The sequence below is a fragment of the Amphiura filiformis genome, chromosome 18 (genome assembly GCF_039555335.1).
Source record: "Amphiura filiformis chromosome 18, Afil_fr2py, whole genome shotgun sequence".
Lineage (NCBI taxonomy): Eukaryota > Metazoa > Echinodermata > Ophiuroidea > Amphilepidida > Amphiuridae > Amphiura > Amphiura filiformis.
Genome location: NC_092645.1, coordinates 33,782,469 through 33,798,299, shown reverse-complemented (window position 1 = coordinate 33,798,299; position 15,831 = coordinate 33,782,469). Strand labels below are relative to the sequence as shown.

At 36.1% G+C, this 15,831-nt stretch overlaps 1 protein-coding gene across 3 annotated transcripts in view; it reads left to right on the top strand.

The window, feature by feature from the left end:
• The window catches only part of LOC140140142 (uncharacterized), a 55,161-nt gene extending 39,906 nt beyond the window's left edge, over positions 1-15,255 (top strand). The window contains exons 4-6 of one of the 3 annotated variants that reach the window (XR_011857217.1): positions 1,704-1,805; positions 2,861-2,942; positions 13,880-15,255. Coding sequence is in view for 2 of the 3 variants with exons in the window: in XM_072161992.1 (XP_072018093.1) it covers positions 3,022-4,077 (1,056 nt within the window). In the remaining variant the exon portion in view is untranslated. Of the gene's footprint in view, positions 1-1,703; positions 1,865-2,860; positions 4,995-13,879 lie in introns of those variants that run through there. The other 2 variants (XM_072161992.1, XM_072161993.1) reach the window with 2 other exon arrangements.
• The last annotated feature ends 576 nt before the right edge of the window (positions 15,256-15,831 follow it).

Sequence of the window (15,831 nt, the reverse complement as noted above, 5' to 3'; positions counted from 1 at the left end):
CCGAGGGTTCAAATTTCAGACTGGGTGGGTGAAATCCTTGATATGAGGGGAACACATACAAATATAATCAAGGTCATCCGAGGTCAAAGGTCAGCCAGGGGTTACATTATGAAGTTTGTCTGATTTGGCTTAAACTTGGTGAAAGTAATTCTCCATATCACAGGAGCATGAACAAAATCAAACCGAGGTCACTCGAGGGTTAAGGTCATATGGGGTCAGTATGCCCAATTGGGCTTGAAAGTGGTCAAAAGAATCCTCGATATGACGGTAACATGTCATCAGGGGTCATGGACAAATAGCATCGCTATCAGTTACTCTCACAGGTACAGGTGAACTAATAAAACAAATATTAAGCATCATTCTTAAATTTGTGTAAATGGTCAAAATTAGGCCTATAGTCACTGGGGAAAGATATTACACTTGTGGAATGGAACAATACTTCTTTCACCGAAAGTGATCAAATTTTGACCATCACTGCGATTAATATTAATTATACAAATACATGTATATACTGCCATGATTTGTTAAAAGTGCAGTCATTGGATTAGCTATATTATGCCCTCCTTTTTAAGAATTACGTAAAACTGAACTACCCTCTGCCAGGTCTGAGACGAATATACCTAATATAGGGGCTTACCTAGGTATATTATTCTCAGGCCAGGTTCACGGATTTTTGCACAGCCCCGGCACAGCCCCTAGAAGGTTGAAGTTCATATTGGTATGCACTGAAAGGTTTTATACACATTGCTATCGACTGAAAGTTTTCCATATTTTAGCATGTCCCTTTAGCAAGAAACAAACAGTATTTGAAACTTTTTTTAAGATCTCTTTTTTCCCCACTTTCAGCTGAATTCGTCGTCCGTATTCCATAGTGGCGTATAGTGGGGCGCCGGGAATAAACAACTTTTCGAGAAAATCGGGTTTGAAGAAATGCCAATTTAAAATCGAGTTGTGTAAATCAGACATTCATTATATTTTGTAAATGATGTGAAATTTCTGTAGTAAACTAAATAGATTTTATTGTTATATATTTTTCAAAAGAAATAAATACATACTATTGCTGGCAAACTGACAATAAAACTATACGTCACTATGGAAAACGAACAAAACGCAATACCCTAACCTTACGTTAACCGTACGCCACCTAGGTCGCCGGGTAATCCCTATGGCGTTACTTTTCGTCGTTCGTATTCCATAGTGGCATATAGGTCCGATCACGCTGACGCCACTATGACATACGATGTTTTTCATTTTGCCGATATTTCATAATTATAAAATGTGTATAAAAAGTGGCGTATGGTCGATACGCCACTATGGAATACAAAAATGTCACTTTGTAACTATATCATACATTTAATTAATTAATTACTAATTAATTAGCTAATTATGACTGATGAGACTTAGAAAAAATGAAAGAGAACATCATTAAAAACATATGTGCCAATTTTCAAAAAATGACCAAAAATCACTATACGCCACTATGGAATACAGCCGATTTAATTACTATGTTAGCACATCTATGACAATGACAAAGGTACCAAAATATGAATTTTGATGATTTTACGATACGATCGTCCAAATGAGCAAATAAAACCCGTTACCTTTAAATCCGTAGTGGCTCCGGAACCGAGGCAAATCCATCATCTTTCCTTTAATCACTGCGTTGTCTTTTTTAAAGACATTTCTTGTTTTAACCCATACAGGCTGGTACGAGACTATGACAAGCTGCAAATAACAATTAAAGCAAGGTTGCCGAATGGTTTCTAGCATTCTGCACTTCGTACGAAGACGTCTTGTACTCACAAGTGAGTATATTCTTCTTTTTGGATATACATACGTGTACATTCAGCCAACGTCACTTCAGGTATACATGTATATTTATAGAACTTAAAAGGGCATTTCGTGATCCACAGCCTCATCCCCCCACTTTTCTCAAAAAAAGTTGAGATTTTTATATCACTGAAATACTCTGTAGGACTCTGTAGAGTGTAGGTATCCCAGGCAAACCTTAGGCTTATAGGTATGCTAGGTGAATTCAAATTTACCATCAAACTGCATCATTTTACATATCAAATTAAAGCCCTTGAGTAAAGAAAGCCAAAACTGAAGACATTTTTGTCATAGCACTTTCCGTAACAAAGTTACATCTTGTCAAAGATTGACTTTCATCAAAAAGATTCTGCTAGCAAAATTCCTCAAAACGGCATTTAGGGGTGTTTCTAGATCTTAGTCTCATGGCGATAGCAGCTTTTTTAATGGAACTGCTATCAAAATCCTCTAAAATTCCATCACCATAAAAAATCATATATTTGGGTCAAGTGAAGTATAGAAAACATATTTAGGCCAAAAAAAAAAATTGTTGTGTTGCCCTCAACCGTCCGACCCTAAATCCTGAAAAGTCAGGGTCGCATTTTTTTTTTGAATGATGATTTTTACAGATTTGTTCAAAAACTCAATGTTTTTCACTTAAAATTAATATTTTATTGTAAAACTAGTCTTTAATTGTTGTCTAACAGGTATCAAGAAATCAAAATTGACAAATGTCCCATATATTTAAATTGAACAAGCATTTTTAATATTTGAGGGGATTTTTAAAAACAGAAGGTTTAAAAATAAATAAAAAAAATAAAATAATCCGAATATGCTTTTTTTGCGGAAATGCTGTTAGATGACCAGTAGTATTCAGGGGCTTTTAATCGTTTATGAACCCCCCTATCTTGGGTTGAACCAATGTAGATGGCTCGACAGCTCTATCAGCACCTTAGATCGCTCACCCAGATCATACCAATTTTGAGAAAGATTATTTCGTCCAATTAAATATGATATTAATTGTTTTAATTTTTCACATATTTTGATCCAGGGCAAACACAGAAGGCAGTGAGGATTGTTGTATTGTCTTGCATGCGGCTCCGTTGTTTCTAGTATCCCACGGTTGGTTTGAGGTGGGCACATTTAATTGGAACTTTATATTTGAATGTTGTTGGATTACATGTGATACATATAGCAAGAAATCTAGTGACAATGACACTTTTGAAACCATTTTTTTGTACATTTTGTGGAATGAACCATTATTCTTTGGACAAATTGAAAATCCATGTGAACAGACATATGATCAAATATGTGCAAGCTCATAGACGAAAAAAGTGTGTATTTTGTCAGAAAAGCTTATCAAAATATGGTAGGCTGTATAGGAACTTGAATAACCACAGGACGCTACATGTATGGGGCAAACGTAACAAGTGTTGTGACATAGTTGACCAAACACCTTTGTGCACGTCTGTTGATTCCAAAACCAGAAGTTATTCCACAGAGAAATGCTTTCAGTGTGAATACTGCCAGAAATGCTTTGCACGCAACTACAGTCTTAAAATACATATCAGAACTCACACTAAAGAGAAACCGTATCAGTGTGAGTATTGTCAGAAATGTTTTACTACGGAAAATAGTCTTATAGACCACATCAGAACTCATACCAAAGAGAAACCTTTTGAATGTGAGTACTGCCATAAATGCTTTTCACAAAACAGCACGCTTAAATACCACATCAGAACTCACACCAAAGAGAAGCCCTATCAGTGTGAGCATTGTCAGAAATGCTTTGCACGCAACGGCAATCTTAAAACACACATCAGAACTCACACCAAAGAGAAACCCTATCAGTGTGAGTATTGTCAGAAATGTTTTACTATGAAAAATAATCTTATAACCCACATCAGAACTCATACCAAAGAGAAACCTTTTGAATGTGAGTATTGCCATAAATGCTTTTTTCAAAACATCCAGCTTAAAACCCACATCAGAACTCACACCAAAGAGAAGCCCTATCAGTGTGAGCATTGTCAGAAATGCTTTGCACACAACTACAATCTTAAAATACACATCAGAACTCACACTAAAGAGAAACCATATCAGTGTGAGTATTGTCAGAAATGTTTTGCTCAAAAGTCTGAACTTACAAGACATATTAGAACACACACAAAGGAAGCGCCCTATCAGTGTGAGTACTGTCATAAACGCTTTGCTCAAAAGTCTACTCTTGCAACACATATTAAGAACACACAAATGAAGCACCTTTAAGTGCGAGTACTACAAGAAATGGTTCACTGACACTAGTAATCTTAAAGGGCAGGTCTAAGAGAATAATTATTACATTACAAGTTGACACTTGTTGCAATTTTTTTGCGTATTTCTCCTGAAAAAGGAGAAATTGTGTGGGTAAAGTTCAGCCTCGTATGTGTTCTTCCCCCGTTTGAAGCATACATGTTCTCCCCTGTTTGACTGATGACGTAGGTAAATGAAGCGGACACCTTATCGTGCTCTTATCATACAATCACAATCAGTTTGACTGACAAGTTTGACATTAGCAACAATGGGTTGTACTATCACTTACCATAACAATGCTGCATAACAATATACACGCTATTGTTCTCTTTCGGGAACAAAGCCCACACAGTAATTGTTACCAGCCGCGGATCCAGAGACAGAAAAATACGGGTGGCGCAAAATATACAAGATTGCTAGAGGGGGACGAACCATATGGCTGCGAAGCGTTCATTGCGTCACGTATGCGCGACGCAGGGGGGTGTCTGATGTGCCCCCCTGAGAAGTGAGAAACTTTTGCAAAATGAAGACCTAATTGAAGCCATTTGGTGGACCATTTTGACACTATTATTGTGTAAAATTTTGAGTTTGTAAGAGCGGAAAATTCGTGAAATGACCATGACGGCCCATTCCGAATACCTAAAGCATAAAGACAAGGGCAACTTCTTTATACATACGCAAGGGGGTGTCTGAGGGGGAATGTTCCCCCTCATAAGTTGGAAAATTTTACAAAATGAAGGTCCAATTGAAGCCATTTGGTAGACGATTTTGACACTATTATTGTGTAAAATTTGAGTTTGAAAGAACGGAAAATTTGTGAAATGACCATGACGGCCCATTCCCCATTCGTCATAAAGTTAACATAAAGTTCCGAGTATCTAAAGCATAAAGAAAAGGGCATACCTGCCAACATTGAAAACCTAGAAAACAGAGTACATGGCGAACGTAGGGCGCGAAGCGCCCATAGTATCGCCTCTGATGGCGGGGGGTCCAGGGGCCCGCTTAAGGGCCCTTGGTGGGGTCAGGGGCAAAGCCCGGTGGGGGGTTCAGGGGCGAAGCCCCCAAAGCTAGAGGGTTTCTACACTGTAAACACCCTTATAAGCCCCTTCACATTAGACACATTTTATAGAAAAACAACAAGGTGAATATGAAGCCCTAGGCTTTTATACACTTTGAGGAGGGATTTATACTCCATATCTAGTAACAATTTCAACACATATTTGATGACTACAACCTTTGAAAAAAATGTGAAAAAACATTCTGGGACCTGTTTTTATAAGTTTGAAAAATATGCTTCCTTCACACAGAAAATGTGCTTTTAAAAATGCAGTTTCCTATACTTTTGTACATAACGATCATTCGTTGAAGCGATTTTTTGGCTTTATAACAAGGCCTACGTGACTGATAGGACATTGATATGATGCACAATACAAAGGTGAAATTTTTTTTTTAAATCCATTTTTTCTTAATTTTTTCAAAGTTTTTGGCAACTTGAGAACCTCTAGACCTATTCTGAAGGTTGCATTTGGGGAGGGATTGATACTCCATATCTGGCAACAATTTCAACACATATTTGATGACTGCAACCTTTGAAAAATGTGAAAAAACATTCTGGGACTTGTTTTTACAAGTTTGAAAAATATGCTTCCTTCACATAGAAAATGTGCTTTTAAAATGCAGTTTCCTATACTTTTGTACATAACGATCATTCGTTGAAGCGATTTTTGGCTTTATAACAGGGCCTACGTGACTGATAGGACACTGATATGATGCACAATACAAAGTTAAAAATTCAGAAAAAAAAATTTAACAAAAAACATGTCAAAGTTTTTGTTGACTTTGGAGAAACACTAGACGTATTCTGAAGTGCTAGGATCATTCACAGATGATTTGAAAAAAAATTGAAAACATTACAAAAAAAATTACAGTTTGTTATCTTTAATATGGAAACCACTAACTAATGTTTACCTCTTCATCTATCACAATATTATACATGCATTGGTTTTCCATGCATTTTATAATATGTGCTAGATGAAGAGGTAAACATTAGTTAGTGGTTTGCATAGTACGGATACCACACTGTTATTTTTTTATAATTTTTTTCCAGTTGTTTTCATATTAACTGTGAATGATCCTAGCACTTCAGAATAGGTCCAGTGGTTCTCCAAAGTCGAAAACTTTGGAAAAGAAATTTAAAAAATTATTTAAAAAAAAAAAAATTTTTTTTAAAATTTTTTTCAGAAAATCAGAGTACTCCGATTTTCGGGGGTTTAAAACTCGGGAAATCGGAGTAACTCCGCGAAAATCGGAGTAGTTGGCAGGTATGAAGGGCAACTTCTTTATACATACGCAGGGGGCTGTCTGAGGGGGGATGTTCCCCCCTCATTAATTTTGCAAAATGAAGGTCCAATTGAAGCCATTTGGTAGACGATTTTGACACTTATTGTGTAAAATTTTAGTTAAAGATAAAGTTCGGAAATGAAGGCCCAATCGAAGCGTGTCTTGGACCATTATAGGCCTAATCATTAAGTTATTAGCATACTTACAACAATATAAAGTGTTCGGGTATCCAAATCAAAAGCGAAAACGGCCAGTTGTTTACGCATAGGCCTATGTAGAGGGCAGGCCTGTAGCCAGGGGGTGCACCCCCCAAAAAACGCCAATTACGCGCAATTTAATCTTTCTAGTCCCTTTTTCTCGCTTTTCTCTTCTCTAACTTTTCTCTTTCTCTCCTTTCCCTTTTCCCAGATTTACGGGGGCGTGAGCCCCAATTTCCTATTTTGCTATTTTTAGGGGGCACACCCCCCCTCCGCACCCTCTGGATCCGCACCTGGTTACTATGCGTTTGCTTTGTATTCATCCAACTGAAACTATAGCATTGCAATATACAGGGAAATCAGATACTTGCGTTTGTGGACTTACACGGTTTATATGCTAGTCTCAGATGAAATTCCAAGCTCAAATTATGTATTTATTTTTTAGGCCTAATATTTCTCATGATATTGATATACATATGAATTGTAATATCACAATTGTCTAATATATAAAAAAGAAGCGGCTGATGTCCATATGTTTAAAAACCATGAAATTGGTAATACATGTAAGGTACTTAATTTTGGAATTTTTTTCTGTGAACAGCAACAGTATACGTTCTGTCCATTGAGAGCGTTTATAGTCCCTTTTCTCACAGCGGGCACATCTCATTTCATGACGTCACCGGTTTTCACCGCTTAAGTTGGTTTTTGCGGAATATAAATTTTAAACGTCTTATTTTCTCAAAAAGGGTAATGATTTTCATTGTCCTCATAATATTAGCTTTCCAATGATATGATGTTGTTTTTGCTATAGACCTGCCCTTTAAAAGACAGATCAGAATGCACACCAATTGCAACGAGCATCATTTTCCTTGAAATAGAAAATTAAATATGATTTAAAGCCATATTATAACATTTGCTGAGGAGGACGCCCTCACTGAATTTTTTTAATTCATTTTTTCCACGATTAAATTGTACTTTATTAAACCAATATAGCCTGCAAAAATCAAGACTCTAGGTGCTGTAGTTTTGTCAAAATCAGAGGTTTTGAATAAAAGGCTGATTCAGCCCTTTATTATTACGATGGAATTATTAGTGAACGCATACACGATGTTCATAAACACAGTACGTCGCGGCGCTTGCGACGCTTATATACTACAACAAAGGGTCGTATCACAACATGACCGAAGGAGTGGAACGTATTGGCGACATGTGCGCTGGTAGTAAATTCCAATTTTCTTTGCTTTGCCGTAGTTGTTTGGCTCAAAAATAAAAGGGATATATCTGACAGTAAAAGCTAACATTTTATGGCAAAGAAATGCTAATCTATTTTGTTTGAAAATGTTATAATATTGCTTTAAGGTCACTCATGTTTTTATACTGGGCACCTAAAAAGGGCGGCTCTGTTGCATTCTTACTCATCAAGACGTGTTTACATGCATGTAGCTTGTTTATTTGATATTTATTATGAGCTTGTTTAGTACCGGTACTATTTTTTTCCGTAGACATGTCTTTCAATTTCTGAAACAAAAATTAATGATTTTCATGTGTACTGATTTCTGTAACTAGTTAAGTCTAATTAGTTAGGGGTGGCTCATGTGGCGGAGGATCACAATGCTGTACAATGGTGATCCTCCGCCACATGATCGTCATTAAACATTTTTGATGGATTTCTACTTGTTTCTGTACTTGATCTCAGCCAAGTGATATCATGTTTAGCATTCATTGCCTCAGTATTTGTTAATTAGACAATTAAAAATTACTCATTACTTTTGCTACATTAATAAAGTTCATTGACCTCTATGTATTTTAAAATAGGGATGTAATGTAGGCAACATTCAAAAGGATGCTACAGACAAACGAAACATGATAAAATGCTCAAATTTCATAAGCAGACCTTGGTTGTGATCCTCTTTTACTTCAGTAAACTAGTAAAACAGAAAGTTTGCGACAAATCTGAAAGAACGCCCTCATGCTCAATTTTGATCCAAAAAGTCCATTTTTACGAAAACGCTTTGTCGAATTCTCTTTTAACTTTCAAAACTGGATTGTTGAGCTTATTGTACATCTAGTTACATTATCAATGTATGTTGAGGGGTGACACCCCTAACCGAATTAATAATTTTATTCTTATTTTGCTTGTTACACCCTGTATATTATATGGGTCACGCTGTATAATTACTCCCATTGTATGGTTTCTGAAATCGTCTGAGTATATGCTCTCAGAATATATACTTTTATTGGGTTCTAATGTAAACTTTTGAAGTTATAGTACCAAACCTGTAAAAGCATGTAATTTGTTTGAAAAATACACATGCAACGTAACTGGTGCCCAACATAAAAACAAGTACCGTCGGATCCGTAGCGGTCGCTGCGGGACAAGGAATTCAATTTTGCAGTGTTGGTGTCTTTTAAGCAGGTTCAAGTTTGACCCCTATTTTGACCTGTAACCCCTCTGTGAGCTTAACCTTTGAGGGCGCTCATCTTAAAATAATGCCAGAAAGGGTATTTCCATCCACACCAAAAAGAAAAATCAAAATTTGAAAAATTGTTTTCGAAACCAATTTGGACACTGCTGATGTCCAAACGATTTTCGGGAAAAAGCGTCATGACATCAAAAGTGTTCGAAACCGATTTCGGACACTTGATTTCCAAACAATTTTCAGGAAAAAGCGTCTTGACATCGAAGTGTTCGGACATCGATTCGGACACTTTTGATGTCCAAACGATTTTCGGGAAAAAGCGTCTTGACATCAAAAGTGTTCGGAAACCGATTTGGACACTTTTGATGTCCAAACGATTTTCGGGGAAAAGCATCTTGACATCAAAAGTGTTGAAACCGATTTCGGACACTTTTGATGTCCAAACGATTTTCGGGAAAAAGCGTCTTGACATCAAAAGTGTTCGGAAACCGATAATCGGAAGAAAAAAAATGCAAAAAAAAAAATTTTGGAATAAAAAAAATTTGGGAAAAAAAAAAAATTTCAAAAAAAAATTTCGGAAAAAACATTTAAAAAAAAATTTCGGAAAAAAAAATCGAAAAAAAAAATTTGGAAAAAAAATTTAAAAAAATTTCAATTTCCCTTAATTCTCTTCAAAAAAAATCCCAATTTCCCTTAATTCTCTTCAATTTTCCTTAACTTCCTCAATTTCCCTCATTTTCCCAAATTTCGGGACGAAACTTTTTCCAGTATGGGGCGGTATAGGCCCTCCCCTCACCAAGTATCATAGCCATGCGACAAACAATGTAGACGTAACATCCAAACGATTTTCGGAAAAAGCGTCTTGACATCAAAAGTGTTCGGAAACCGATTTCGACACTTTTGATGTCCAAACGATTTTCGGGGAAAAAATTTCGGAAAAAAAAATTCGAAAAAACAAAAATTTCAAAAAAAAAAATTTTGGAAAAAAAATTTTGGAAAAAAATTTCGGGAAAAAAAAAATTAGAAAAAAAAAAATTTCAGAAAAAAAAAAATTTTAAAAAAAAAAAAATTTCGGAAAAAAATAAAAAAATTTCAATTTCCTTTATTCTCTTCAAAAAAAAATCCCAATTTCCTTAATTCTCTTCAATTTCCCTTAACTTCCTCAATTTCCCTCATTTTCCCAAATTTCGGACGAAACTCTTTTCCAGTATGAGGCCGGTATAGGCCCTCCCCCTAACCAAGTATCATAGCCATGCGACAAACAATGTAGACGTAACAGCATTTTTTAGCGTTTGTTACTAACGGACTAACAGACGGAGAGACATGGTGATTTATAGAGCTGCTACCGCAGCTAAAAACATGACCTTAATACCCTGATGAGCAATCAAATGTACGAGAGTGACGCCCGGGGGGATCACTCACATAAATGGTGTGTACGCATGCGTGACCAAAAAAACAAGTATAAGGGGTGTTTTTTTAGGCAAGGCAAGTTACGTGTGTGAGGCGTTTTGGGTCAAACAAACAGTGATTTTCAAGAATAAGGGTAGTTTTCTGAAACTGGACAACTTGTTTAGGGTACCGTTTCAAATTGTTGGTAAATTATGAGTCCAAAAAGGGCACATTTGTTGCATTTTCACCAGCCAAAAACTAGAGGGTAAATTCTACACTAAATTACCTTATCAAGGGGCTAAATTTGCTGGTAGGGTAAAACTCGTTTAGAGGGTGTTTGAAAAAATTTGGTCACGCATGCAGACACTGTCATATTTGAGTGGCCCCGGGAGTGACGCCATTCAAAATTCAAAAGTCGGTTAAAACCAAGTCGATCAGAATGATTTCATCCAAAATATCCGTAATTAATAAAGTGAAGATAAATCATAAGATTTTAAATGGTGGGATTCCAGTATAATCATTGTAGATACTTGTTAATAATTTGCTATAAGGTGTATGGTGGATAGTGACTGTGCATATATTAAGGTCATTGCACTTGATCATGTGCCCTCACAACCTCTCAACCGACGTGCAGAGCCTCATAGTCAATTATCTTAACTAGTGCATTAGACGGCTTTGTTAATTATCCTTATCATAGTTTTATAGTGTGATGTATGTCATTCTTAAAAGAAATTGGGAGGAAGTACTTGAATACGTGTTGAGCCCCTCATTACTAATTTCAGGAATGGGAGTCTTCCGACCAAGATAGTATTTAATAATTGACACTTGGAAATGTAATTTTGTATATGAAAATATAAATACTTGTGTGGTACTTGGTTTAATAATTAAACATACACAACATAAAACCTGCCCAACTTGCAAATGAGTGATATTATGAGTCCCTATATAATTAATCTTATAATTAATACAGGGTGCAGTATTTCTACATATTTTACTGCTAATTTATATTGCTCTAACACCCGGGGGGCGGGGGCACTTCAATTTGAAATGGATATAGGTGTAGGGCTGGCACTTTCGCACTAAGGGGCATACGGTGAGAGCTAAATGTAAAAAATATGGGGTCATTGGGTGAGAGCATGCCGGTTTTTAGCATTCGATGAGAGCAAAATTTAAAAAATATAGGGTCATTGGGTGAGAACATGACCATTTTTAAATGGAATCTTTGGGTGAGAACCGAAACAGCACCACAGAAACCTCGGAAAATCGAATTTCTAGTTCTAAATGGCTTCAAATTTCTTCAAAAATATTTTTTCGAAAATGTTTTTTCAAAATAAGTAACAAATTAGTGATAAATGGAAGTTGCTGTTCAAATTGAACTTGTTTGGGTCTTTGGGTGACAGATCAAATGGAAAAATAAAGGGTCTTTGGGTGACAGAGTATATGTTCGTAAAAAAATATGGGTCTTTGGGTGACAGCGATGCTGAAAAGAGGGGGTCTTAACAGCCCTACATACGCGTCACCTCCAAAGTTAGAGTGCCCCCCCGGCTCTAACAGGTAGGATAGTATAATTGCATGTACTAAACTGGGGTACTAGCTATAGATAATGCATGGAAAGCACATACGCAAGATGGCAGATTTCTTTCGTTTTTTTAGTAATATGTGATCATGAATTTTTGTCAACATATGTGATGCTTCCATTGCTTTACACGGTGTCATGCTTCAGTGAATCTGACTAGAGTTTGAATGCAATGGCCTCTAGCCTATCGGTGAGCAAATTCTTGGCTAGACTTCTCGAGCAACATAGCTCTAGGTTCCCTTTCCTATGTATCTACAAGCAGTAAGGCCAATGAAAGTCGTTATTGAATTTCCCGTCACCCGCCCTCACTTCATTTTCTGACCCTCACTTAAAGGAGTATTTCGTGATCCTAGCATCCTCTATTTATATCATTTTTCATTAGATATCCACGAAAAAACCCCATTCCCAAAATTTCAGTTGATTCCGATTTTGCGTTCGCGAGATATGCATGATTATGTGTATTACACTGCTCCATAGACAATGCGTTGTAATTTCGTTCTGGTGCAGCAGAACGAAATTCAAATTTCACGATATCTTTGCTAAACGAATTAATCTGCAAGAAATATTTTGTACATAAACATTATGTAGCCAGAGGTTTTCAGTGATATAAAAATCTCAACTTTTTTTGAGAAAAGTGGGGGGATGAGGCTGTGGATCACGAAATGCCCCTTTAAATTCATTATTTTGTTTTTTCCAAAAACTGGTAATATTTGCAAAAAAAAAGATGAATATATGTGACGTGTCATGTCAAAAGGAGACACTTTTGAGCAGGATATCAATTTTGAGGTTTTTACATAATCTTAATATAGAGATATTTTGCTTCACAAAGCCGTTTTTCCCAATGAAATCGGACATTCCTAAGCGAAGATATTTAGTTCATAAGTTATGGTATTATAAAATTAGAAATTGAGATATCGGCCTTTAAAAATATTATTGACAATGTTGAGAGTAGGAATTACCTTGAAAAATGTCTCAATAAATACAAGATGCCAATTATATTCTGGTCTGAAACTATCAGACAATATTTTTAATATTAATAACATCACAAATTCGCAACAAACCCAAATTAAGAAAAAATCACACCCGGGCAGATTTTTGGCTATTTCTCCATTTATGATCCTGCCCAAAAGGCAAATGTGTCTCCTTTTGACATGACACGTCACATATGTGCATTTTTAATGGAGAAATCAAAATCAATCCATTTTGCTACCGAACTTGCAGCCTCTTTTTACATTGTAGTAGACTTTTAAATCTCATGGGCTAAAGATCCATCTTTGAATTCATGAGCGGTAAATAACTCAAGATAGATTCCCATGCCTAATGGATGCCATGCACCAGTGCTGGCATCAATGAATTGTTGTAAATAAATTTGGTATTATATACCGAAGGGGGCATCATGAATATGTCAGTGACCAGAATCAATTTTTTAGTGTAGGCTTAACCCCGTGAGAACTACCTGACGATTGGCCAAAATGAATATTTTGAACCAATCAAGAAGGGTATTAATAAGAATTTTTTTATAAGATCATCTGCAATTGGCAATTGCAAGGAGCATTTCAAGTTATCAACCAATCGGAACTGCTGTTAGATGACCAGTAGTATCCAGGGGCTTCTAATCGTTTATGAACCCCTCGGGTTGAACCAATGTAGATCGCTCGACAGCTCGATCAGCACCTTATATCGCTCAACCAGATCATACCAATTTTGAGAAAGCGTGGCAGGTGTGGGGCACAAACAACATCATTCCAGAAAAATGTTTATTCTCCATGCTCGCCAATCGTTAATATGATTAAAGATTATTTCGTCCAATTAAATATGATATTAATTGTTTTAATTTTTCACATATTTTGATTCAGGGCAAACACAGAAGGCAGTGAGGATTGTTGAATTGTCTTGCATGCAGCTCTGTTGTTTCTAGTATCCCACGGTTGGTTTGAGGTGGGCACATTTAATTGGAACTTTATATTTGAATGTGGTTGGATTACATGTGATACATATTGCAAGAAATCTAGTGACAATGACACTTTTGAAACCATTATCTTGTACATTTTGTGGAATGAACCATTATTCTTTGGACAAATTGAAAATCCATGTAAACAGACATATGATCAAATATGTGCAGGCTCATAGACGAAAAAAGTGTGTATTTTGTCAGAAAAGCTTATCAAAATATAGTAGGCTGTATAGGAACTTGAATAACCACAGGATGCTACATGTATGGGGCAAACGTAACAAGTGTTGTGACTTAGTTGACCAAACAACTTTGTGCATGTCTGTTGATTCCAAAACTGATGCCAGAGGTTATTCCAGAGAGAAACGCGTTCAGTGTGAATACTGTCAAAAATTCTTTGCATGCAAGAGAAATCTTAAAGTACATATCAGAACTCACACCAACGAGAAACCTTATCAGTGCGAGTATTGTCAGAAATGCTTTGTAAGTAGCAGCCAACTCAGAAGGCACATCAGAACTCACACCAAAGAGAAACCATATCAGTGTGAGTGTTGTAAAAAATGCTTTGCACAGAGCAGCCAACTCAGATCACACATCAGAACTCACACCAAAGAGAAACCGTATCAGTGTGAGTATTGTCAGAAATGCTTTGCACAAAGCAGCATTCTCAAAGCACACATCAGAATTCACACCAAAGAGAAACCCTATCAGTGTGAGTATTGTAAGATATGCTTTGCACAGAACAGCCAACTCAGAAGACACATCAGAACTCACGCCAAAGAGAAACCGTATCAGTGTGAGTATTGTCATAAATGTTATGCTCATAGAAGTGGTATCTATCGCCATCTCAAAACACACCAACAAGCAACATTATGAGTGTGGACTACTGTCAGAAGAGTTTTTCTCGTGAAAGGGACCTTAAAATGGCATTTCGTGATCCACAGCTTCATCCCCCCACTTTTCTCAAAAAAAAGTTGAAATTTTTATACCACTGGAAACCTCTTTTTCTGGATATCTACTGGAAAATGTCATAAAAAGAGGATGCTAGGATCACAAAATCCTCCTTTAAACCTCATATCGGAACTCACACTAAAGAAAAACCCTTAAGGGATCTGGATTGAGCGTTTCGACAGTATTTTTGTATGACATGAGAGCACATGAGATATATCGAATTGCATTCTGAATGTATACGAAGAATGTCTTTCTGATATGAAATAATTTTCATTTTTTGATATTCACGATATAATACAAATTTTATGACAAATTATTAAAATTTGATATTTTTCACATTTTTGATATATAACAGTCCTCGAAGTAAATTTTATAAATGTAAAGATATATTCTTAAAGTGTATGTAGCTGGGAGGAAAAGCCGACGATCAATTGAAAACTGACCTTTCATATTAAAGATATGGATTTTTTGCCCCAAAAGACCTAATTTTTTTTGGTGTTTTGGGAAAAATATCCATATATTCAATACTGAAAGGTCAAAATTTTCAATTGATTTCTTTTCATCCCATATACATACACTTTAAGTATAAATCATCAGATTTATAAAGTTTACTTCGAGTACTGTTAAATCGTCGTCCGTATTCCATAGTGGGGCGCCGCGAATAAACAACTTTTCGAGAAAATCGGGTTTGAAGAAATGCCAATTTAAAATCGAGTTGTGTAAATCAGACATTCATTATATTTTGTAAATGATGTGAAATTTCTGTAGTAAACTAAATAGATTTTATTGTTATATATTTTTCAAAAGAAATAAATACATACTATTGCTGGCAAACTGACAATAAAACTATATGTCACTATGGAAAACGAACAAAACGCAATACCCTAACCTTACGTTAACGTGACG